This window comes from Ceratotherium simum, chromosome 1, assembly GCF_057802395.1.
Source record: "Ceratotherium simum simum isolate JZ-2026a chromosome 1, ASM5780239v1, whole genome shotgun sequence".
NCBI classification, from domain to species: Eukaryota; Metazoa; Chordata; class Mammalia; order Perissodactyla; family Rhinocerotidae; genus Ceratotherium; species Ceratotherium simum.
This window is the reverse complement of record NC_141900.1, coordinates 14,631,077-14,658,486: the sequence shown is the minus strand read 5'-3', so window position 1 is coordinate 14,658,486 and position 27,410 is coordinate 14,631,077. Positions and strand designations below refer to the sequence as shown.

General features: G+C 35.2%; 1 protein-coding gene across 2 annotated transcripts in view; it reads left to right on the top strand.

The window, feature by feature from the left end:
• The window catches only part of CDK13 (cyclin dependent kinase 13), a 117,639-nt gene that overhangs the window by 28,093 nt on the left and 62,136 nt on the right, over positions 1-27,410 (top strand). For both annotated transcript variants that reach the window (XM_004441469.3, XM_087435353.1), the window contains exons 3-5: positions 4,040-4,210; positions 5,624-5,763; positions 7,568-7,738. In XM_004441469.3, the coding sequence (XP_004441526.2) occupies positions 4,040-4,210; positions 5,624-5,763; positions 7,568-7,738 (482 nt within the window). The remainder of the gene's footprint in view (positions 1-4,039; positions 4,211-5,623; positions 5,764-7,567; positions 7,739-27,410) is intronic.

Sequence of the window (27,410 nt, the reverse complement as noted above, 5' to 3'; positions counted from 1 at the left end):
GTTGATTAATGGATACTCAGATTTATAATTGTTTGCAATTAAACTCTTCTTATATATTAATATTTTATGTGCATGTGAGCAATTTTTGTAGGATAGTTGCAAGGCCAAAGTCTGCACATTTAAAATTGATAGAAACTTCCCAGTTGTATGTTAATGAGACTGTGTACCAATTTATGCACCCAAATGTATGAAATTGTTTCAGCAACACTGAATGTTTTTAATTTTGAGTTTTTGACAAACTTTAAAATGTATAATTATTTAATTTTGCATTTTTCTGATTATTGAGATACAGCATCTTTCTGAACATTTGTTGGCTATTTTTTCCTTGTTGCTTGTTCATGTCTTATGCTGTCTTTTCCTTAAGATTATTTTCCTTTTTCTAATTGATTTGTATGTGCTCCCTGTGTTAGAGATCCTGACCTTTGCCTCTCAGAGTCTGTTGCTTTTCTTTAACATTTATTGTTTTGTTTTTGGCTGTATGGATGTTTCCCCTTTTTTTTTTTTTTTTTTGGTGAGTAAGATTGGCCCTGAGCTAACTACTCACATCTGTTGCCAATCTTCCTCTTTTTTGCTTGAGGAAAATTGTCTCTGAGCTACCATCTGTGCCAGTCTTCCTCTATTTTGTATGTGGGATGCTGCCACAGCATGGCTTGATGAGTGGTGTGTAGGTCCACGCCTAGGATGCAAACCTGCGAACCCTGGGCCACTGAAGCGAAGCGTGTGAACTTAACCACTATGCCAGGGCCGGCCCTGTGGCCTGGTGGTTAAGTGCGCGCGCTGCGATGCTGGTGGCCCGGGTTCGGATCCCGGGTGCGCATCGAGGCATCACTTCTCCGTCCATCCTGAGGCCGAGTCCCACATACAGCAACTAGAAGGATGTGCAGCTATGACGTACCACTGTCTACTGGGGCTTTGGGGGGAAAATAATAAAATCAATAAAATCTTTAAAAAATAAATAAATAAATAAAAAAAATAAAAAATAAAACCACTATGCCAGCAGGCCAGCCCCTGGATGTTTCCCATTTTATAATGTAGTTAGATATATCATTTTTCCTTTAACACTTATGAGATTATAAAGTTAAAAAAGGATTAACTCAAATTTCACAGAAATTTGTTTTTGGTTATTGTAAGAAGAAAGGCATGGTCTGATTATCTGCTCTTCCCCATCACCCTGTGGACTAATAGGTCTAGTTGTTACTAACATCGTTTATTGAATAATCCACCTCACTGATTTGTGGTGCCATATATAAAAATTCTTATAAATATTTATGTGTTTCTGGAGTCTCTTTTTTATTAACATGTCTTATTATTTCTTTGCCAGTACTTTTCTGTTTTAACTTCTTTAGATGCCTGGTATATTGGCTCTCAGACTCAAATTTATATTACAGCGGTAGGCAGGTAATGTAAAAGTGAAAGGATGGAGTAAATTACTGATTAGTAAATAGCCCTGCTTTTCAACCACAACTTCAGTGCTGCTGTACATGAATTTGGGCTCAGTGTTGCTAGAGCTTTTGATTTTTTAAAGAAGCCTGGAATCTGAATGGTTATGTAAATCTTCTGATTTAAAAATATTGACAATTCCCAGTTTTTACAAAACATTGGGTAGACAGTAATACATATTCTTTAACTTTAAGCAGCCATTGGTGTCTAGTTTGGGATCTTTTAAACAGGTAAACCATATGACATGGCAAATCCCACTTCTTTATTCTTTTTTAGAAATTTCTTGGCAGTTTTTTGCCTTTATTTTTAGACAAATTTTATAGTCAGTCAGCTTGTCAAATTGTTTTTAAAAAACTTGTTCCGGTTTTGCTTGGGACTCTGTTAAATGTAATAGGTTAAGTTGGAGACTGACAGCTTTACTGTATTACAGTTTCCCATACAGAAACATGGTTTCTTTCTGTTCATTCAGATCTAGTTTTGTGTTCATCAGTCATATCTTTTAATGTTCTTCTGTTGGTCTTGTACCCTTCTCGTTAAGGCATTTTGTTGTTTTTACTGCTGTAGTATATAGAAACATTTTTAAATCACATTTCTTGTTTGGTTGTTGCAAGTATTCAGTGAAAATATGGTGTTTTTAATTATATAATGTTATTCTTGGAAAGTGATATTTTATTTCTCTTAAGTCTGAGAGTCTTGCTGAATTTGATAGTTCATACAATGATATATTTGAATACAGTCTTTTAAATTTTAAGTTGTAAGTAAAAGTAACACTGTTAGTTTTTTTCCCCCAAAATGTTGATTTGAATCTTTAGAAAAATAAGAATTTTTGAAGCCTAATTACAAATTAGAGACTACAGTTTTCTTTTTTTTTTTTTTAAATGAGACTACAGTTTTCTAAATAAATTATTTTAAATTGGCTTATTTTCAGACAGAGTTCAAGTGGTACCTTTTCTAGAAAGAAGCTTTTACTGTCTTTCAATCTTGATTTAGCTACCACATTGCTCTGGGAATTGGTTTGTATAGTACTTTATCCTGCTGCTTACCTGACTGCCTTCCAAAAGACTGTAAGCTCCTTTCTGAGAGGAACTGTATCTTAATGTATTTGTTATTGTTTTTCTTGTTAAACTCCAATGCCTTACATAATATCTAGCACATAGAAGTGTACAATCAGTATTTGTTGAATGGAGGGACATTAAAATTGAAAAGTGGGCTGTAACTGTAACTGTAAACCAGTTTCCTTCATGTTTTCCCCGTTAAAGAACCTGCTAGTGAGTACCATGAGGTTATAAAGATAAGGCACAATTTTATTAGGATTACTGATAAATAGTTTTTATCAGATGGTATTAAAGGATCCATTTGTTGTACAATAATATTAATATTCAACATGAATAGAAGTAATAATTAAAATAAAATGATTTACATTGATAACATCATTAGCAGTTTCTGACTACAGCAGTGTAGTCTCACTAAACTTTTTCATAACTGCAACGAAAGTATGTGAAGTCCAAATTATATTATCATTATAAGATTCTCTTTCAACATGTCATATTATTAAACAGATTTTGTAATATCTGGGAGGTTTAAAGTAAGTACCAAGTTAAGATATACTTTAAAAATCAGAGCTCTTTATGTATTTATTTTTTTTATGTAGTCATAAAAAGTACAAAACTAGCTGAGCTTAAACTTTCACCTGTAATGCTAGTAAGCTAGAGCCTTAAAAAATTTTTAAAGAATCACTGTCCAATTTAGAAGAATTAACCCTGCAAAAGGGTGAAGCTAAATTAGGTGTTTGTGGTTATTTAAACAGGCAAGATAAATAGTAGGATGTAGTTTTATTTATTTCTTACAACAAACCAGTTTTTGTCTCTCCACCAGAATTAAATCAAATGCTATTACAAAACTAATGAATTTTCCTGTAAAGCGTGACTAGTTGACTTTGTTTTGTTTTTTTTGAGGAAGATTGGCCCTGAGCTAACATCTGTTGCCAGTCTTCCTCTTTCCTTTTGTCTCCCCAAAGCCCCAGTACATAGTTGTGTGTCATAGTTGAGGAGTTGTAGCTCTTCTATGTGGGATGCTGCCTCAGCATGGCGAACCCTGGGCTGCCAAAGCGGAACACACGAACTTAACCGTTATGCCACCGGACCAGCCCCTAACTTTCACTTTTAATTTATAGTTTTATAGTAATTGTATATCATTTTTTAAAATATACTATTTTTTTAGAACAGTTTTAGAATTACAGAAAAATTGCAGTAATACTACAGAGAGTCCTCATATACCCTGTACTCAGTTTCTTCATTATTAACATCTTAGTTAACTAGTATGGTACATTTGTTACAATTAATGAACCAATATTGATACATTATTAGTAACTAAAGTCCATACTTTGTTCAGATTTTCTTTTTTTATCTAATTATCATTTTTACCCCCAAATTTTGTATTTTGCAGTTGGATATAGTATATTATTTTAGCTGGAAAGTAAAGAAACTCAGTTTATTTTGCCATTGCATTCTACTTAAATGTAAGACATGGTTGCATTTTTACTTCTCCGTGAAATACATTTTTGTGTTTTGTTTATTTGTCTGACTCCTTTCTTTTTTAGCTTACGAGGAAATATTTCAGTAAAAGCAGTTAAAAAAGAAGTAGAAAAGAAACTACGATGTCTACTTGCTGATTTACCACTGCCCCCTGAGCTACCAGGCGGAGATGATCTCTCAAAGAGTCCAGAGGAAAAGAAAACAGCAACACAGTTACATAGTAAAAGGAGGCCTAAGTATGTGCTTGCTTTCTACCTGCTCTTAAATTGACCAGAGGTGATTCTGGATCATCGTAAAATCATAAAACACAAAATTAAGATATAAAATAATAAAAGTGTATTTATTCTTTCATCTTAAGTATATGAATAAATTCTATTAGAGTTTTGAAAAAAATTTTCATAATTGCCTGCATACCTATTCAAAATGACTAATAAAACCAAATTTAATTTTCCCTCACAATTTGTAATGTATTAATTTCTTGGGGTATTGTATGTGTTAAAGATAATTTTTATAATTAAGATATTTAAATAACACAGAAACACTGAAATTGGACAAGATGGAAGTCAGCATTCAGTGAGCCCAAACAAAATTAGTAATGGGCAAGCTGCTATGTTTTCCTTTGCTTTTAGCTTCCTTTGCTCCCATAACTAAAGGCATTCTTCATTTCTCAAGAGGTGGTGGAGTGGAAGAAGGTTTGAAATCTGTATCCTAAATTAGCTTCAAGTAAGTGCCTAGAGATAACTCTTTCCCTCGAAACCTGTTCATCAGTTAAGGGAGGAGAACATTGATTTCTTTTTTTACTTGTACTTAACCAAGGGGAAGTGTGAGTAAGACTGAGTTAGATCTGATTTTAGAATTGCTGTTCAGGTAGTGCCTAGTGTAAGGGTGATTTTCTAGTATGGAGTAGAAAGCTAGAAAACTTTTAAAATAGACTCTCCTTGAGTGTTGTAGCTTTATTCTTTTACTTAAGTTTCTATTACCTACCAGAATATTAAAATACTACAAAATTGCAAATCTTTTTGAAGAATGTCAAATATTTGTCATATATATATAATACACACATGTACTTAAAGTGTGGATTCCTGACAGTTGATTATATTAATACTTTTATACTCTCAGACTAAAAGTCTCAGACTAAAACACTAAAAGTGTTTCCATTTTTAAGATAATTTCATCTAGCCATAAGTCTAAATTTGTCAGTAAGCTGTATAGTTAGATTTTTGGTAATGTTCGTTATCAAATTTTTGTTTTTTGAAAGCAGATACATATATTGTAAATGAATGAAAAAGAAAACATTCTGGAGGTTGGTTAGAGAACTTTGACTCTTTGTATTAGTGTTGGTTTTATCCACTCACTGAAAAATTACATTTTATTTCTGAAGTGCTTCATACAAGCTTTAATTCTTCTCTTTCCCGGTTTAATTGTTAGTCTTCAGAAGAAGAGTCAATATGGAGAAATGATACCTTGACTTTCATGATAACTTATAATACCAAATCACAGTGTTACTTGTTCTAGATAGATGTTCACAAATATGCAAGGGTGGGGGGAAATAAAGGATATAAGATTGGGTGGAGGGTGGATATTGAGTATTAAACAGTTTATTCAATTTGCTTGATTGTATATAAAAACTTCAGAACTATATTTGATAGAATATGTGGGCCTCGCTATGGTGAAATCAAAGAAAAAGATATTGACTGGGGAAAACGCTGCGTGGATAAATTTGATATCATCGGAATTATTGGAGAAGGTACCTATGGACAAGTTTACAAGGCCAGGGATAAAGACACTGGTAAGAATGCCAAATGCTGCGGCTCTTTGGACCTGTGGAATGTGCTTAATTTGTGTTTAAACAAATTAAACACAAATTAAAAAAAAAGTTAAACTCTAAATTTCTTTTTTTTGAGGAAGCTTTGCCTTGAGCTAACATCTGTTGCCAGTCTTCCTCTTTTTTTTCTTTTTCTCCCAAAGCCCCCAGTACATAGTTGTATATCCTAGTTGTAGGTCCTTCCAGTTCCTCTGTGTGGGACACCGCCTCAGCATGGCTTGATGAGCGGTGAGGAGGTCCGCGCCCAGGATCTGAACCCCAGGCTGCCAAAGCAGAGTGCGCGAACTTAACTGCTGCGCCACCAGGCTGGCCCCTAAACTCGAATTTATCTTGCCTTTGTTTCATCTTGTTTTTTATTTTATTTTATATGTGTACTTATGTAAGATATGGGTACCTATAAGTGGGTGCATATACCTATATATTTTTTAAAGTGTTTCTTTAGTATTGTGACGTGGGATTTAGGTTTCTTTTCTTTTATGGTGAAGAAATTCTTATGTCATTAATAATCAAGGGTAAAAAGTATCTTGACCTTAATTATTAATCAGTCTTAGTGGTAACTTTTGTTGTATTAAGCCTTGTGCAAAACTTATTTTTGTCCAAAATATGTTTTTTTCTGTAGAAATTACCCTTTATTTGTAGGCCAGATTTAGCAGGTTAATCTTTCAGAACATAGGAACCTGAAAGAAAGTTTTAAAAGGCCTTGCAGCTGAGGAAAAAGTAACTCAGAGGCTCTGTATTTTACTAAATAATGCATAGAGCCAGTGTTTAATCTTTACTTATAATCCCTTGCTGAAATAAATCAATAGATTAAAATAGCATAGCTATTTGAGGCCATTTAGTATAGGGGAAACTACCTTATTAGAAACTCCTGAAGGCAATTAAAGCATATATTTATAATGATGATTCTACATTATCAAAAAGAGATTAAATTATAATTTTTTTAAAGCTGTTTAATAAAACAAGGAATCATACTACATTTTAGACTTCCATAAAAAAGAATCAAATAAGTTTTAATGATTAAAAGGATAAACATCCTTCTTTTGGAAAATTTTAAGTTCAGGATTCCTTTTTTCTCCAAAGAAGTAGAATGAACAAACCTTTATTATAGTGAATTTTTTCTTATAATAGGATTTGTGTGTGTGTGCTTTATTTAGTGTTTAGATGTTATCTGATACAAAACTCACTCCTATCTAAATTATGAGACCATTTAATGTATTGGGAAGAGCACATACTTTTGAGACAGCTAAACCAGATTTTGGATCTCAGTTTTACTACTGGGTAACTTGGCAAATTTGGGCAAGTTAATATGTCTGAGCATATTTTCTCACCTGTAAAATGTACAGAATTTTCTCATTTGTTCAGAGAGATTTTATGCATATATAAGCATATTGGGTATATTTATCCTCCCCTCTTTCACTTTTTAAACAATGGCAGTGTAATGTGTCAACTCTTCATCATCTTGCTTTTTTCATTTAGTATATCTTGGAGAGCATGAAATAACAATACATATGGACCTACCCCTTCTTTTTTAGCAGTTGCATAATATTCTACATTTTGGATAAATATTCCATAATTTATTTAACCAGAGACTTAATTTCTTGAACTATAAACAGTATAATTTGGTATGTTGGAAACTAAGATATATTTTGTGGGTTGTGATTTCAAGAGGTAGGAACATAAATTATGAATTAAAATAAATTTAAAATTAAGAAAAATGTCATTTGGTTTTGTCAGCTGGTTAACCTCATTTTATTTAATTTTCTAATAGGAGAGATGGTAGCCTTAAAAAAAGTACGTCTAGATAATGAAAAGGAAGGCTTTCCGATTACAGCAATTCGAGAAATTAAAATTCTCCGGCAGCTTACCCATCAGAGTATTATCAATATGAAGGAAATAGTGACCGACAAAGAAGATGCTTTGGATTTTAAGAAGGATAAAGGTATGTGTGCATATTTACATAACCAATTCTGTGTACTCATGATGTTGCTAACTTGCAGATTTTGTAATAGATATTGACCATTTGAGTAATTATTAGGTACATAAAAATATTGCCTTAATGTCAAACTCTATGTTTTTAGTAATTGAGAAACAGTTTATAGTAGTATTAGAATATATTTACCTTACATTTTTAATGTTATAATGCCTTAACATACAAAGAGACTTTATGGTAGGTGTATATATTATTTCTAAAAGTGTGGAGGCAAATATCTTACCTGAAGTTGCCTTTAATAAACTGTAGGAGTTTATGGTTGGCTTTTAGCAGAAAAGCTGAAAAGAAATTAGCATGCTTATTAAAATAGTTATCATAGGCCATATGATGGGTGAAAGAAAGGTTCTGCTTCCAGTAGGTTTTAGATCTTCACAGTAAGATTTTGCAACCAAGGTTGATTCCTGTATAATCTGTGGTTTTCAAAGAACAGAATTCTTTTTCAAACAGATTAAAGTAGGTATGTTCTGATAAACATGGTACTTAGCGTCCTCCTGTCCCCAGCTACACAGGTACACATACAGTCTTATTCTTCTGGAGAACACAGTGTAAAAATGATTGATATAACATATGGTAATTATATTGCCAGAGGCTGAGGGAAGAGGGAATAGGGAGTTGTATAGAGCTTCAGTTTTATAAGATGAAAAAGTTCTGGAGATTGGTCGCACAACAGTGCAATACACAACAGTTAATACTACTGAACTGTAAACTTAAAAACCGTTAAGATGGTAAATTTTATGTTATGTATATTTAACCACAATTTTTAAAAATTAAACTACATATTGAAGGGGTATATCGTATAGCTAAAAAAGGAAAAACAAACCCAGAACGGCCACACTAAGACAAATTCTAGCAAAATTATCAAAGAAGAAAGGATAATGGTACTACAGAAGCATAAGAAGCTACTTCCTATGCTGTTTGTTATGCTTTAATTCTTTGGGAAAAAGACTGTACTTTGATGCAAGTAAGAAAAGTTATATTTTTCATTATAGGAGGTGCGTAAATGGGGATTTGTTATATTACCCTCTATACTCATTTGTATGCTTGAAATATTTGATCACACATTCACAGCTATTGGCTCCCATAACTGCAAAGTTCAGAGATTAGCGCTGTCTTCAGGGCAAGCTTGAACCAGGAGCTCAGTGTTACCAGAGTCCCAATTCGTCTCTACCTTCTGCTCTGCCTCTGTGGCATCAGCTTCATCCTTGGGCTCCATACAGAAACCAGGCTTTCCCCTTATCATGACTAAATGTCTGTGGTGGTTCCCAGTTTCAAATCTTCATAACAGAGGAAGCAAGAGCATTTCTTCTAGAAGCTTCCATTCAGGTCCTGGAATTCACTCTCTCACATTGACTGAAGGTGGGTTGTCATTCCTGAAACAATTGCTATGACAAAACAGTGGGAAACAATGATTAGCTTAAACTTACCAGGACCCACCCATGGAGTTAGGAGTGGGGTCAGTCCTAATAATGGAAAAAAGAAATGGAGGTGAACAAAGGGGAAATGGATTCTCTAAGACGCCTATAGCATCTACACAGAGACCATAGTCCTGGGGGTTATTTCTCAGCTTCCCAGGCACTATCCCTCTGCTTACCTCCTTGGAACACTCAAGACATGATCAGACACATCTGGATTTGCTGTGAAAGTATATCTAGGCTCTTGATCTGCTGTATACTAACTTTCATGTGAAAAGAACAAGGTCCTTCAGAGATAGGACAACTTTCACCAAAAAATATGTAGATATAGATATGGTAGTTATTTTTTTTGGTTTTTTTTTGTTGTTGTTTTATGAGGAGGACTAGCCCTGAGCTAACATCTGATGCCAATCTTCCCCTTTTTTCTTGAGGAAGATTGGCCCTGGGCTAACATCTATGCCCATCTTCCTCTAATATGGGACACCACCACAGCATGGCTTAACAAACGGTGCGTCGGTGTGCACCCAGGATCCAAACCTGTGAACCCCAGGCCGCCACAACGGCGTGGGCGTTCTTTACCGCTGCGCCACGGGGCCGGCCCCGATATGGTAATTATTTTGCATAAAGGATGTTCTCTGGGAAGTATTCTGTATTCACTATCGAGATAATCAGAATCATCTTTTTAGTTGATGTCACTTCCATTTTCCATTATAAAGCCCATATTCCTTAGCCTGACTTTTTTTGTGTGTGTGTGAGGAAGATTGGCTCTGAGCTAACATCTGTTACCAATCCTCCTTGTTTCCCCCCACCCACCCAAAGCCCCAGTAGATAGCTGTATGTCATAGTTGCACATCCTTCTAGTTGCTGTATGTGGGAGGCGGCCTCAGCATGGCCGGAGAAGTGGTGCGTTGGTGCGTGTCCGGGATCCGAACCCGGGCTGCCAGTAGCAGAGTGCGTGCACTTAACCGCTAAGCCACAGGGCCGGCCCCTTAGCCTGACTTTTAATCTGGTTTGTTTCTTTCACCTTATTTTTCTCGTTACCACTTATTGTGTAGTAGAAAGGATACTGGTTTGACTTGGGTTAGAATGTCTGGGATTTGTGACTTAGCTTATTAGCAATGTGACCTTATTAGCAAGGCCTTTAGTCCTTCTGAGCCTGTTATTCCTTCATCCATTAAAGGGAAACATTACTTCTCTTACTGTGTAGTAAGAATTAAATTAAGATTTTCTACATGAGGGTGATGTGCAGATGTTGTTTTTCATTAACCTTGTACTTTAGTCAAATTAATATATTTGCTTTTCCTCCAACATATCCTGAACATCCTGCTTCGTAGATCTGTGGGATCACATCGCTGCCTATTTCTCCAACCCCATCTATGCTGTTTTTCTGATTGCTCACCAAGTTTCAGTCAACTTGGTCTTTTGAGTTGTCAGATGTGCCATTGTACTTTTCTGCCATAGTCTTTACACATGCTGCCTCCCTGGGCTTAAACTGCTTCACGCCACCATACACACACACACACACATACATACACACACAATTTGAAAGGCTGATTTCTCATCCTCTAGATCTTAGCCTGAATGTTGCTTTATTCATTAGTGTGGCCTTACCTGGCCAATCTTCCCACTTTCCACTGCATATAGATACACAATTTAAAAGGCCTTTTCTTCATAACTTTTTCCAGAATAATTATATTGATTTGTTATTTATTTGTTTCTCCACATGAGGATGGGAACCATACCTGTTGTATTCACTGTTATACCCCCTACCTAGATCAATGGCTAGACCACAGAAAGTACTGAATGACTAATTGCTGAATGAATAAATGAGCTCTACTTATTATATCATGTCCATTCTTGAACACTTTTTAAAAGATTACTGCCTCTGAATATATAAAGTATTCATAGTTTTTCTTTATATTTGTGGTCATAATTTATTTTCCTTACCAGATTATAAATTCCCTGAAGCCTTTGTTTTTTACTGTGTTTTATTTTGATTTCTCCACAGTGCCTCACACTGTGCTTCACAAATCATGGATTTTCGTGTATTTGCACCCTCACCATCTTCTTCCCCACCATAATCCCGTTTGTAATTGTATGAGTCATGATAAATAAGAAAGTGTTTTAGTATGTGGGAAGTTACATTTAGGTGCCAAGTATTAGTTAAATATATTACAGTATGTGAGGAAGTATAAAATTTGAAACATAATCCTTTTTCAAAATTATTGAGATATGATTCACATATATTAGTTTTACTAACATAATGATTAGATATTTGTGTTATGAAATGATCACCACAATAAATCCAGTTAACATCCATCACTGCACAGTTATAAAATTTTTTTTCCTATGATGAGAACTTGTAAGATCTCTTAGCAACTTTAAAATATACAATGCAATATTTTTAACTATAGTCACCATGCTGTATATTACGTCCCCATGACTGACTTATTTTATAACTAGAAGTTTGTACCTTTTGACCACCTTCGCCCGTTTCTACCCCCTCAACCCCCTGCCTCTGGCAACCACCAGTCTGTTCCTTATATATGAGTTTGGTTTGTTTTTGTTTTTAGATTCCACATATAAGTGAGATCATATGATACTTGTCTTTCTCTGTCTTATTTCACTTAGCATAATGCCCTCAGGGTCCGTCAATGTTGTCACAGGTGGCAAGATTTTCTCTTTCTTAAGGCTGAATAATATTCCATTGTGTATATATATACACCACATTTTCTTTATTCATTCATCCTTTGATGGACATTTAGGTTGCTTCCCTGTCTTTGCTATTGTAAATAATGCTGCAGTGAACGTGGGGGTGCATATATCTTTTTGAATTAGTATTTTTGTTTCCTTTGGATAAATACCCAGAAGTGGAATTGCTGCATCATATGGTAGTTCTATTTTTAATTTTTTGAACAACTTCCATACTGTTTTCCAGAGTGGCTGCACCAATGTGCATTTCCACCAACAAGGGTTCCCTTTTCTCCACATCCTCACCAACACTTGTTACTTTTTGTCTTTTTGATAATAGCCATTCTAACAGATGTGAGGTGACACATAATCCTTTTACAATGAAGCTGTTAATTTTGCTGGGAACCATGATAAGGCAGCATGATTTAGTGAAAAGGGAACTAGATTTAGAGTCCTTGGGTTCTAATCTTGACCATGCTAGCTGTGTGACATACTAATTGTGATTACCATGCTGGAGCAGAAAGACAGTATGGTAACTTTGATTTAATATTGTATATTAGAATTCATAAAATTTTAAAAAGTGAAATTAAATACTTAAAACAATTTAAATATGAAAATTATAAACAACACAAAAATCAAGTAAAATTACAAACTTATAAAAATATAAACACTTGCATTATTATAACATGAGCCATTGACTATTTAAGAATAGCACCATAAAAGAATATTTAAAAACTTGGCTCTACTTAAAAATGAAGAAACATTAATCACGAAAAATTGAAAATAAAATATTATTTGGTCTTTAAAAGGAAATTATTGTCCCTAAGAAAACAGGTTAAGTGGTATCATCAAGTCACAGGTGTATATTTGTGCAAAAACTTAGAGGTGCTGAAGGAGCTTTTTCTGAAATAACTGGGGAAACGGAGGGGAGATACACTAATTGCAAAATTTTTTCTTAATTCTTTCTTCATCTTCAGGCAGTCCCATCTCTTTTTACTAACTTTGAGGGGGATCTTTGAACCTTTTTTTCTGTTTTTCAATCTTTTTATTGTTAGCAAGGGGGAGTTTTTGTTTCAAAAGAAGCATTTGCTGTACCTCTAGGTCTTTAGTTTCTTCAAGTATGGAGAGAGAGTGGGATGCAGTTACTCGTATTAATTTCAGTACTCTTGTGTTCATATTTCACTGTTTATAAAGTCTTTGAACTAGAGTATGAGTTATTTTGCAAGAGAAGCTTTGTTTTATTATTTTCTTCCTCTCACTGAGGATTATGAACTTATAGAAAAATACTTTCTGAATGAGTGTAATAATATTCAATTAAAAATTTTAAGGCAGGGGGCCGGCCCGGTGGCGCAAGTGGTTAAGTGCACACGCTCCGCTGCGGTGGCCCCGGGGTTCGCCAGTTCGGATCCCGGGCGCGCACCAACGCACTGCTTGTCAAGCCATGCTGTGGCGGCATCCCATATAAAGTAGAGGAAGATGGGCACGGATGTTAGCCCAGGGCCAGTCTTCCTCAGCAAAAAAGAGGAGGATTGGCATTGGATGTTAGCTCAGGGCTGGTCCTCCTCACAAAAAAAAAAAAAAAAAAAAAATTTTAAGGCAGTTTATAATTCTCTGGGTAGAGAAGACATTTCGTTTTGCAGTTATATGCAGTACAAAATAAAAACTTCAGTCATTGATCTCCATCTCAAGATGTAAATATTTAGTATTTAGAGTTAAAAAAATCACTGAGGGGGCCGGCCCCGTGGCATAGCGGTTAAGTGCGCACACTCTGCTGCTGGTGGCCTGGGTTTGGATCCCGGGCGCGCACGGATGCACTGCTTGTCAGGCCATGCTGTGGCAGCGTCCCATATAAAGTGGAGGGAGATGGGCACAGATGTTAGCCCAGGGCCAGTCTTCCTCAGCAAAACGAGGAAGACTGGCATGGACGTTAGCTCAGGGCTGATCTTCCTCACAAAAAAAAAAAAAAAAAAAAGAAATCACTGTAATAATGGTATCATCCAACAAAAGAATATTTTGGTATTTAAAATTAACATAATATCCTGGACAACAAAAAACCAGTGTTATAATTACTATGCACAAATTAAGTTAGCTATAATACTTTCAATATTAGTATTTGCTTAATGAGGGAATTTGAGTAATCTTTTAATTTGGAATTTTCCTAAAAATCAAGAAAACAATATTCTATAGTAAATGCTGTGGCAAAGTGTCACTTATGGTCGAGGGAGGAAGCCTCAAATGTCACTTGCTCTCTAGTCTCTGATTCCCACGTGGTGCTCACTTGCCCTTGCATTGCATGTTATACACAGTTCTGTAATAGTATTTTCTATTTCAGCTTGTCATCATGTTTTCATATCTTATTCCTAATTTTATTCTTTGTATCGTAGTGTGCAGCACACAGTAGATTATCATTAAATTTTGAGTAATTGAATGAATGAAATACAGAGGTGGGAAGGTTCTGTGGAATATGTAGAATGCTCAAGGTGGATGCAATTTGGATGGGCAGAGAGGAGGGCATTTTAATTCATAACCTTCATAACTTGTTTTATGAGACAGTGAAAGATTGGCATATTCCCTGAAAAATACCCTTCTTGAAAATTACCTTCCTTATCTCATTTTATTAAAAATCTGAACTCATTCCCATAATATAGAACTGCTAGTAGCTCATAAGTTTTGTGAAGAGAGCATTATTGATTGATTCGTTCATTGTTTCATTCCACAAATGTTTATTGTGCTGGTTCTAGACCTTGGCTGGCCAATACAGTAGCCAATAGGCAAATGTGGTTATTTAAATTAATTAAAATTAGAGGCCGGCCCCATGGTTTAGTGGTTAAGTTCAGTGCACTCTGCTTCGGCTGCCAGGTTCATGGGTTCGGATCCTGGGTGTGGACCTACACCACTTGTCAGCCTTGCTGTGGTGGCGACCCACGTACAAAATAGAGGAAGATTGGCACAAATGTTAGCTCAGGGGTAATCTTCCTCAAGCAAAAAGGAAAAAAAAAAAAAAAAGGGAAGATTGGCAACAGATGTTAACTCAGGGCAAATCTTCCTTAGAAAAAAAAATTAAATAAAATTCAAAGTTCAGTTCTTTAGTTGCCTTAGCCACATTTGAAGTGCTCTGTAGTTAATGTGGCTACTGGCTACATTTTGGGTAGTGTAGTTATAGAATATTTCCATCAAATCAGCAAGTTTTATTGACTAGTGCTAGGGATATACAAAGAAAGAACATCTGGTCCCTCACTCACTCTGGTTTCTGGGAACCAGAAGGATTGGTACTTGCTAGACCTAAATCAGAGTAATATATGAATGATAAACTTATTTCTGCTCAGAAGTTTTTCCTTGTTGTTAACTCATTTAATCTATAATTATTGGAATTCCAGTTATAGGTGTTGAGTTTCAAAACAAGTGAAAGAATTTAAATAATACAGCCTGTGGAACCTACCAAATAAGCAAGAGAACTTTGCTAAGGAGTCTGTTCCTACCAACTGTAAACTGTGTCCTCTTTTTTTTCAACTTAAAAAAAAAAAAAAAGAACTTGCAGGTTATTTTATTAAAAATAAAATTTTCCAGGCTGGTCCCCGTGGCCTAGTGGTTAAGTTCGGCATGCTCTGCTTTGGTGGCGCAGAGCTACACCGCTCATTGGTGGCCATGTTGTGGTGGTGACCCACATACAAAGTAGAGGAAGATTGGGACAGATGTTAGCTCAGGGTGAATCTTCCTCAAGTGAAAAAGAGGAAGATTGGCAACAGTTAGCTCAGGGTGAATCTTCCTCAGAAGAAAATTTAAAAAAATAAAAAATAGGGGCCGGCCCTGTGGCGTAGCGGTTAAGTGCGTGCGCTCCGCTGCTGGCAGCCCGGGTTCGGATCCCAGGTGCGCACTAAGGCACCGCTTGTCAGGCCATGCTGTGGCGGTGTCCTATATAAAGGGGAAGAGGATAGGCACAGATGTTAGCCGAGGGCCAGTCTTCCTCAGCAAAAAGAGCAGGATTGGCATGGATGTTAGCTCAGTGCTGATCTTCCTCACCAAAAAAAATAAATAAATAAAAAATTAAAAAAATAAAATTTTCCTATGACAGTGGGGCCTCCAGCAGCATGTTAAGGCAGGATTAAAAGTCACTTGTAAGTTTAAGTTTTTTATATACTGGCGGCGGCCTATATTGTGTTATTCATTATCTTGTGTAAAAGATAAAACTTATAGTCTCTGTTGTGCATTTTATTTGTATCTGGAATTTTAAGTGAAATTTCCAATTAAGGTACCAGGCCAAGGATTCATAATTTTAAGATCCTATACCCTTTTTGTATAGCATTATTACTATGTAGAGTTAGTTACTTTTTTTGAGTGGGGCAGAGGAGGAGAAAGGAAAATGTTAATGTAATGCTTTCTTTACTTGATTATAAAAGTGATATTTATTGTTGTAAATTTGGAAAGTAAAAGAAAATAAAATGACCCAGATATTATCACTATCATCATTTTCTTTGCTTTTTCCCTAGTATCTCTTTTCTCACATATATCTGATTATTTATTCCTAAACTGAGGTTATGCTTCTTTCATTAATAACATGCTTTTTTGTGTGTGTGTGTGAGGAAGATTAGCCCTGAGCTAACATCTGTTGCCAATCCTCCTCTTTTTGCTGAGGAAGATTGGCCCTGGGCTAACATTCCATGCCTGTCTTCCTCTCCTTATATGGGACGCCGCCACAGCATAATAACATGCTTTTTTATTGGCATAATATGTCACTTGGATGAACCATATTTCGTTCCTCCGTTGTTGCATATTTAGGTTCTTTCAGGCATTTCACTACTATTTCCTATATTGAAATTTTACACTGGGAAATTCTAGCAACAGTTTGCACCTATTTATATACCTTTAACCAAAGCAGGGACTTTATCTGCTAGGAAAAGTCCTAACTAATTCTGAATTAGAGGTTTGGTTAGAAATGAAGTAGCGAGGGCCGGCCCGGTGGCTTAGCGGTTAAGTGAGTGCGCTCTGCTGCTGGCGGCCCGGGTTCGGATCCCGGGCGCGCACCAACACACTGCTTCTCCGGCCATGCTGAGGTCGCGTCCCACATACAGCAACTAGAAGGATGTGCAACTATGACATACAACTATCTACTGGGGCTTTGGGGGAAAAATAAATAAATAAAATTAAAAAATTAAAAAAAAAAAAAAAAAAAAAAAAAAAAGAAATGAAGTAGCGAGCAACAAAGGTCCTGTATACTGAGCAGATAATGCCATCAATCCTAGTAGTCAGTAAGTCCGTAGACAGGGGAACCAGATTTCCTTCCATTCTGAAGTCTTGATGCATAAAACTTTTTTTCACATCTGGTTATTCCCTTAAATATATTAATAGAATTAGGATTACTAGGTCAAAGGATTTGAACTTTGCAGTTTCTTGACATATATTATCAAGTTGTTTTCCAGAGAGGTTGTGCCAATTTACACTCTCAAATTTAGGACGGGAATAGAACAAACTAGGAATAGAAGGGAACTTCCTCAACCTGATAAAGGGCATCTATGAAAAACAAGGATGTCTGCTCTTGCCATTTCTATTCAGCATTGCCAGGGCAATTAGATAAGAAACTGAAATAGGTAACCAGATTGGAAAGGAAGAAGTAAAACTATCTCTAATTAGTTTGTGTGTGTGTGTGTGTATACACACACAATATAGAAAACATAGAAAATCCTATGGAATCCCCCCAAAAAACTCTTAGAACTAATAAATGAGTTCAGCAAGGTGGCAGGATGCAAGATCAATATACAAAAATCCATTGTAGTTCTGTACACTAGCAATGAACAATCCAAAGTCAAATTAAGAAAACAGTTTAATTTATAATAGCTTTAAGAAGAATAAACTATCTAGGAATACAAAGACACAAGAAGTGAAAGGTCTTGTACCTTGAAAACTACAAAACATTATTGAAAGAAATTAAAGAAGACCTAAATAAATGGAAAGACCTTCCATGTTTATTAATCAGATGACTTAATATTATTAAGATGGCCCTACTCCCCAAATTGATTTACATATTCAGTGCAGTCTCTATCAGAATCCCAGCTGGCTTCTTTTCAGAAACTGACAAGCTGATACTAAAATTCATGTGGAAATTCAGGAGAAGTAAAATAGCAAAAAAAAAAAAAAAATTAAAACAGAAGAACAAAGTTGGAAGACTCATACTTGCTGATTTCAAATCTTACTACAAAACTGGAGTGATCAAGCCTGTGTGATACTGGCTTTGGGATAAACATATAGATTAGTGGAATAGAATTGAGAGTCTAGAAACGAACTCTCACATTTATGGTCAATTGATTTTCGATGAAGATAGCAGGACAATTCAATGGAAAAGAATAGACTTTTCAACAATCAGTGCTGGGTCGAGTGAATATCCACATGCAAAAAGGAATGGAAGTGGATCCCTTCCTCACACTGTACATGATAGTTAACTCAAAATGGATCAATGACCTAAATATAAGAGCTTTAAGTAAATCTTCGTGATTTAGGATTGACCAAAGCCGCCTTCTTTTTTTTTTTTTTTTTTTTTTTTGTTAGGAGGATCAGCCCTGAGCTAACATTCGTGCTAATCCTCCTCTTTTTGCTGAGGAAGACCAGCTCTGAGCTAACATCTATTGCCAATCCTTCTCCTTTTTTTTCCCAAAGCCCCAGTAGATAGTTGTATGTCATAGTTGCATATCCTTCTAGTTGCTGTATGTGGGACGCGGCCTCGGCATGGCCGGAGAAGCGGTGCGCCAGTGTGCGCGCGGGATCTGAACCCGGGCCGCCAGTAGCGGAGAGCGTGCACTTAACCGCTAAGCCACGGAGCCGGCCCCAAAGCCTTCTTAGTTATGACACCAAAAGCAGAAATAATAAAGGAAAAGTTAGATATACTGACCATCAAAATTAAAACCTTATTATGTGCTTTAGTAGACACTACTGGGAAAGTGAAAAGACAAATCATAGAATGGGAGGAAATATTTGTAAATCATATATCTGTTAAGGGACTTGTATTTAGAATATATAAATACAATTCTTACACATAAGTAATAAAAAACCACCTACTTAAAAAGTGAGCAAAGGATCTGAATAGACATTTCTCCAAAGAAGTTACACAGATGGCCAATAAGCACATGAAAAGATGTTCAACATCTAGCATTTAGGGAAATGCAAATCAAAACCATAATGAGATACCACTTCATATACACTTTAGGATGACCACAATAAAAAAGGTTGATAATACAAGTGTTGGAGAAGATGTAGAGAGATTGGAAGACTCGTACATTGCTGGTGGAAGACTTATGCGTTACTGGTGGGATTGTAAAATGGTATAGCCACTTCGGAAAACAGTCTGGCATTTCCTTGTGTGTTACTGGTGGGATTGTAAAATGGTATAGCCACTTTGGAAAACAGTCTGGCATTTCCTCAAAATATTTAACAGAGTAACTGTGTGACCTAGAACTTCTACTTCTAGGCATATATTCAAGAGAAATAAAAACATATGTCCACACAAAAACTTCTGTGCGGAAGTTCATAGCAGGATAATTCATAATAGCCAAAAAGTGCAAACAACCCAAATGTCTATTGATTGATGAATAGATAAAATCTCGTTTATTCATACAGTGGAATGTTATTCTGCCATAAAAAGTAGTGAAGTACTTACACCAACAATTTGGATAACCTAGGTGAAATGGACAAATTCATAGAAACACACCTACCAAGAATCATGAAGAAATAGAAAATATGAACAGATCTATAACTAGTGAAGAGATGAATCTGTAGTCAGAAACTTTAACAAATAAAAGCCCAGGACCAAATGGCTTCACTGGTGAATTCTACTAGACTTTTAAAGAATTAACACCAGTCTCTCTAGACTTCCAAAAAATTGAACAGGAAGAAACACTTCCAAACTCATTCTATAAGACCAGCATTACTGTGATACCAAACCCATGCAAAGATACTACAAGAAAAAAAACTATGGACAACTATTTCTGATGAATATTTATGCAAAAATCCTTAGAAAATACTAGCAAACTGAATTCAGCAGTGTATTAAAAGGATTTACACTATGACCAAGTGAGATTTATTCTTGGCATGCAAAGATGGTTCAACATATGAAAATCAATCAATGTAATACACTGCATTAACAGAATGAAGAAAATCACACGATCATCTCAATAGATGTAGAAAAAGTATTTGACAAAGTTCAACACCCTTTCGTGATAAAAACACTTAGCAAACTAGGAATAGAAGGACATTACGTCAGTACATTAAAGGACATATATGAAAAATCCACAGCTAACATCATATTCAGTGGTGAAAGACTGAAAGCTTTCCTTCTAAAATCAGGTAGAAGACAAGGATACCTGCTTTTGTCACTTCTGTTCAGCATAGTGCTGCAAGTCCTAGTCAGAGCAGTTAAGCAAGAAAAAGAAATGAAGACATCCAAATTGGAAAGGAAGAAATAAAATTATCTCTGTTCATAGACAACATGATCATACATGTAGAAGACTCTAGAGATTCCACACAAAAAAATGTTAGACTTAATAAATGAATTCAGTAAAGTAGCAGGATACAAAACCAACATGTAAAAATCAGTTATGTTTCTATACTCTAACAGTGAAAAATCTGAAAAGGAATTGAAGTAAACAGTTCCGTTTACAATAACATCAAAGAGAATAAAATAGGAATGAATTAACCAAGGAGATGAAAGACTTCTACGCAGAAAATTACAGAACATTGCTGAAAGAAGTTAAGGAAGACACCAATAAATTAAAGACATCTGTGTTCATGGATAGACGATTCAATATTGTTAAGATGTCAGCATTATCCAAGGCTGTCTACAGATTCAGTGCAATTCCTATGAAAATCCCAACAATGATTTTTGCAGAAATAGAAAAATCCATCCTAAAATTCAAATGGAATCTCAAGGGACCCCCAAATAGCTAAAGCAATCTTGAAAGAGAAGAACACAGTTGGCGGTCTCACACTTCTTGATTTCAAAACTTACTACAAACCTGCAGTAATCGAACAGTGTATTACTGGCATAAAGACAGACATACAGAGCAATGGAACAGAATAGAGAACCCAAAATTAAACCCTCACATATATGGTCAAATGATTTTTGACAGGAGTGCTAAGACATTCATTGGGGAAAGGCAGTCTTTTCAACAACTGATGCTCAGAAAGTTGGATATCCACATGCAAAACAATGAAGTTGGACCCTTACCTAATAGCATGTACAAAAGTTAACTCAAAATGGATCAAAGACCTAAACGTAAGAGCTAAAACTATAAAACTCTTACAAGAAAACAGGGAGAAAACTTCATGGCATTGGGTTTGGCAATGGTTTCTTGGGTATGACACCAAAAGCACAGGCAACAACAACACAATAAATTGGATTACATCAAAATTAAAAATTTTTATGTATCAGACTTACACAACTGAGCAACAAAAAAACAACCCAATCAAAAAATGGGCAGAGGATATGAACAGACACCTTTCCACGGAAGATATACAGATGGCCAATAGGTACATGAAAAGATGTTCAATATCACTAATCAGGGAAATGCAAATCAAAACTACACTAAGATATGACCTTGTACTCGTTAGAATGGCTGTAATTGCCAAGACAGAAAACAGCAACTGTTGGAGAGGTTGCGGAGAAATGGGAACCCTATTTCACTGCTGGTGGGAATGCAAACTAGTGCAACCTCTATGGAGAACAGTGTGGAGATTCCTCAAAAAATTAAAAATAGAAATACCTTATGATCCAGCTATCCCACTTCTGGGTATCTGTCCAACGAACCTGAAATCAACAATCCAAAGAGGCTTATGCACCCTTATGTTTATTGCAGCATTATTCACTATAGCCAAGAAGTGGAAGCAACCCAAGTGTCCCTCGACTGATGACTGGATAAAGATGTGGTATATATATATACAATGGAATACTACTCAGTCATAAAAAAAAAGATAAAATCGTCCCATTTGCAACAACATGGATGGACCTGGAGGGTATTATGTTAAGTGAAATAAGCCAGAGAGAGAAAGACAAACACCACATGATTTCACTCATAAGTGGAAGATAAACTAACACATGGACAGAGAACTGTTTGGCATTTACCAGGGCCAAGGGGGTTAGGGGAGGGCATAAAGGGGGAAGGGATGCATTTATACAGTGACTCACAAACAATAATGTACAACTAAAATTTAAGAATATTATAAACTACTATGACATCAATAAAAAATTTTTAAAAATTTTAATGTATCAAAGGACGCGATCAACAGAGTGAAAAAGCAACCCATGATATGGGAGAAAATATTTGCTAATCGTGTCTAATAAAGGTCCATATCCAGTATATGTAAAGAACTCCTACAACTCAACAATAAAAGGGCGAAGGACTTGAATGGACGTAAGTGCGTGAAAAGATAATAAACATCACTAACCATTAGAGAAATGCAAATCAAAACCACAATGAGTTACCACTTCATACCCATTAAAATGGCTGTTATCAAAACATATAAAAACAACAGAAAATAACAAGTGATTGCAAAGATGTGGAGAAATTGGAACCCTTGCTCACTGGGAATGTACAGTGGCAAAGCTGCTGTGCGAAATTTGTTGATTCCTCAAAAAATTAAAAACAGAATTACCATGTGATCCATTTCCACTCCTGGGTATATACTCAAAAGAATTGAAAGTGGCATCTTGAAGAGATATTTGTACCCCACGTTCATTGCAGCATTATGCACAGCAGCCAAAAGGTGGAAGCAACCCAGGTGCCCTTGGATGGATGAATTGATAAGCAAAATGTGGTATATACATACAATGAAATATTCAGTCTTAAAAAGGAAGAGAAGTGTGACACATGCTACAACATGGATGAACTTTGAGGACATGAGGCTAAGTGAAATAAGCCATTTACAAAAGGACAAATATTGTCTGATTTCACTTATGTGAGGTACCTGAGGTAGTCAAATTTTTAGAGACAGAAAGTAGAATGGTGGTTATCAGGGAGTGGAGGGAGGGGAGAATGGAGAGTTATTATTTAATAGGTACAGAATTTCATTTTTGCAAGATGAAGAGAGTTCTGGAGGTGGTGACGGTTGCACAACAAAGTGCGTGAACTTAATACCACTGAACTGTACACTTAAAAATAGTTAAGATGGTAAATTTTATGTTTTATATGTTTCACCACAATTTTTAAAAGTTAAAAAAAAAGGAATGAAGTACTCATATGTGCTACAACCTGAATGATCCTTAAAAACATTATGCTAAGTAAAAGAAGCCAGTTACAAAAGACTGTATATTGTATGATTCCATTTGTGTAAGATGTCCAAAATAGGCAAATCCATAGAGATAGAAAGTAGATTGGTGGTTGCCAGAGACTTGAGGAGGGGATTGGAGATGGGGAATGACTGCTAATGGGTTCTTTTTGAGGCGATGAAAATGTTCTAAAATTCATTGTGGTGATGGTTGCACAACTCTGTGCATACATTAAAACCAATTGAATTATACACTTTAAATGGGTGAATGTATGGTATGTGAGTTAGATCTCAGTAGAGCTGTTATTGTTATTTAAGACAAAAAAATCCCCCAGCTAGCTCCCAAGAATTCTGTGTTCTGATGAAAATACTGTGTAAATTGAAAAGGATAAGAATTGGGGGGAGGGGGGAGGTCTTTTACAGAAGATGAGCCTGGACAGGTAGGTTAGGACCAAAATTGGTGCTTGACCTTAAGTATTATGCCAAGGAACCAAAATATTAACTTTTACTTTTTTCAAAACAATAGAGCAGTGCTTATTCTGTATTTCAACTGGCATTTATAGTGATTTTATTTGATTTTTGGCAATTTGATAGGTAAAAAATAATATCCTATCTTTGTAATAATTATTTTTTATTACTATAGAAATTAGTTTGCTATTAGCTGTTTATGTCCTTTGTGCATTTTTTTATTAGAATATTAGTGTTTTTCTTAACTAATTTTAAATATATTTTTTACATGGTAAGAATGTTCATCTTTTGAGCTGTTTATATAGCTGGATAGTGATTATCCAGCTATCTGGTTTCCTTGCTCTCCGTGTGTTTCTTATCTTAGTGCTCAGAAATGTTTGTTGAATTTAATTGAGGAGAAAAGTGTTTATAAAACAGACTGTAGTCTGTTCCAGAGTAACCAAATGAACCTTTCATGGTTATGAATTTTGCATAATCAGTAAAAGATATAGGAAGATGCTTTAGTAATATTCAATAAAATATAGAAAATAATGCTTTTAAAGGAAAATTAAAATCTTAATTAGGAATGACTTCCTTCTCTGGTCACAAGGAAATATAGAGTTAGCATCATGTGTTGAAATTTAGAATTTAAAGAACAGATCAGAATGTGTAGGTGCCCATCAGGAGATGATCTCCAGCAAAAGGATTGTCAGGAGTTTAAAGGAAAAGGAATCTATGGGAAAGTAGGGAAGGGGTAGTGGGAAATGGAAAAGGGGGAGTGCTTTCCCCTGTCATTATTTTCTGAGTAGCTGATCAAGAAATTTGTTCTTTTGGAGCAGATGTTATAAGGTAATAGTAATGGGAAATATGTGTAATGCTTAAGAGTTTAGTTGGAATCCTTGTGTCTTCCATCATTATACACTGTCTGCTTTCCTTATCTGGAAAGTTGGGTAATAATACCTAACTCATAGGTTTGTTGTATTAAATGAAATAATGCATGTGAAACACTTAGCCTAGAATACTGCACATAGTAAGCACACAGTAAAGTTTGCTGTTATTATAGCTTGGTGGTGGATTGATTGTGAGGGCAGAAATAGATCAATAATGTAATAATTGTTTTTAATTAAGCAGAGAGGACGGAGGTTTGGGAGAAATGAATATTTTAGTTTTAGTCCTCTAGTGAAATTTCATCATGTGGTGATCAGATGTCAGGAATGGTACTGACCCAGAAGTTAAAAAAAAGAAACTTTTTCTGAAAGCTTAGAAGTAGTCTCTAATTATTAATAGTAAAAGTTGTCAATAAGAGTGAAAAACTTGTCACTTCTGGCTAGCTGTGATTAATTGGTTAACCCAGCAGAAGTTAAGAAGTGGGCTCATTGGTTGGATCAAACCAGGCAGGGAAAAGGAAATCAGAAGAGTGAAACTCAGTAGCAGGTAATAAGACAGATGCCAGTTGCAGAAGCCATGGGTTTGAAATGGAGAGTAGAAGGGAGGAGTTAAGGAGCAGGTGATCTGACATTCAGAATACTGTGGCCATCAATAAAGAGAACGAATTCTGCAAGTTAAAATCTGCAGGGAGGAAAGGCGGGTAGTGAGAGCTGGAAGTGGCAGAGCACCGTTTAGGGCATCATCACCATTTAGGGCAGTAAACTAAAAGATAGCTGTTATGTTGCTCTTTAGGTTTTTGAGCCCTCTCTGAGGAAGCTTATAACCCATGTTTATTCGTGGTGAAAAGAGGAATGGGACAATCAGGCTAGGGGATTGTTTTACTTTTGCCGTTTAGTAGTTGTGTGATAATGGGCAAATTATTAGTGTCTCTGAGCTGAATGTGTTACAAGGAGATAATACTTTTTGGGTTATTGTGAAGCTTAAATGAGATAATATGTGAAGTATTTTCGCCTCTTCAATAGTTATCATTCTTTATGCTTACTGTAGAGTCAACCTGTATACTAGGATGTCACTCTTAATATATGTTACAGGAGAAACTTAATATAATAGTGATCTGTCATAGAATTACCACGTAAGACTTTCAGATTTCTTATTGTCGTTTGTGTGTAGAATTTTATTGAAAGTCAGATGTTAGAGTTTGGAGGGTATTATGCCAGGTGTTTTATCTTTAGAGGTGTATTATCTGATGTTTAAAAGAAAAATGAACTGTCATAAATGTTCTTTTAAACATGTAGGCACAGTTCTTCTTTATAGCTCATAAAAGATTTATTAGAAAAGGACATAAAAGATTTACTAGAAAAGGACATAAACAGGCAAGGAGAAAACAATAATTTCCTAAGTAAAAATATTCAGTTTCACTATAATAAAGGAAATATAATTTATATACGATATATTTTTTACCTATCAAAAACTGGTAGTATTTTTAAAAGAACTTTTCTCACCTGATTCATTTTAGAGTTATAAAAATAACATATCTGTTGAATTAAAACACTGGAAATGTAGAAATAAAAAGCATAAATGAGTAGAAGGGAGACGTATGCATAGATGCTCTGACATTTGGCTGACAATGAAGAGACACCAGAGGCTCCCACTTTTTCAGTTTCTTTCTAGACATTTTTTTGTGCAAAACAAGTATACACGTTATTTATTCATTTTTACAAAGTTGACATAATATGCAGTATTCTATAAAATAGACATCTTTGTGTATCATGCAGTCATTAAAAAAAACAAGTTCTGTAGTTTTGTGATTTGGATGTATTTTATTTTACTAGGCTTTCTGCTGTAGATAGATATTTAGGTTATTGGATTTTAGCTTCTATCAACAGTGCTTTACCAAACATCATCAGATGTAAATCTATGTATATTTGTTTGGGTCTTTTTGTAGGATGCATTCCTAAAAGTGGAATTGGTAGGTTAAATGATCCAGCTCTTTTTTTATGTTAATAGTTATAGCCAAATTAACTTATAAGAAAGCTTATACCAATTTACATTCTCATTAAAATTGTGTGAATGTCTATTTTACTAAAACAGTACATTATTGATTTTATATTTTGTCCATCTGATAAGAGAAATACTTTTTTTTTTCCTTTTACTTGTGAGGTTAAAGATTTTTTTCATGTTTTTGCCATTTCTTCTGTGAATTGCCTGTTCCTTTGACATTTTTTTACTAACTGGAGAGATTTATTAAAAGATAGATATTAATGCTTCATGTGTTTCACGTATCATAGATAATTTTCCCCATTTCCATTTCTTACCCTTAACTTTGTTTTTCTATGTTCTTTGTTATTCTAAATCTTGTGTGTGGTCATGTCTGTCAGTTTGGGTTGTTTGTTTGTGTTTTTTTTTGAGAGAAGATGGTTTGTCTCATACTTAGGAAAGCTCAACCCTCTGGAAAATTATAACAATGTTTTTCTGTATTTTTTTCAACTTCTATTTTAGTTTTTAAAAATATTTAGATGTCTAAATCTTTTTTTATCTTATTCTGTTCTGCCATTTTTATCCTATGTAAAGTTCTCACATGTTCTGGACTCTCCTGTTTTATTGATTCTTTTGCATATCCACATTGTTTTAATTATTGCAGCCTTATATTTCATGTTAATATCCAGTGGATAAAGGTCTCCTCCTCTCTCCCCTTTAAAAGAAAGATGTTGCTTATTTTCATGCATTTAGATGGATATGATATGTGAAAACTTATCAGTGGATATTCGACTGGAATTACCTTGAGGTTCATTTGTGGTAGGGCAAGGATTTTTTAAAAACTTGGTCAGTGTATGGGATCATAGATATATTCATGTTATGCTTGCTGGTGACAATTGGTATAACTTTCAGAGAGTATTTAAGGGTATGGTATGGTGCCTGGCACATACTAAATGCTG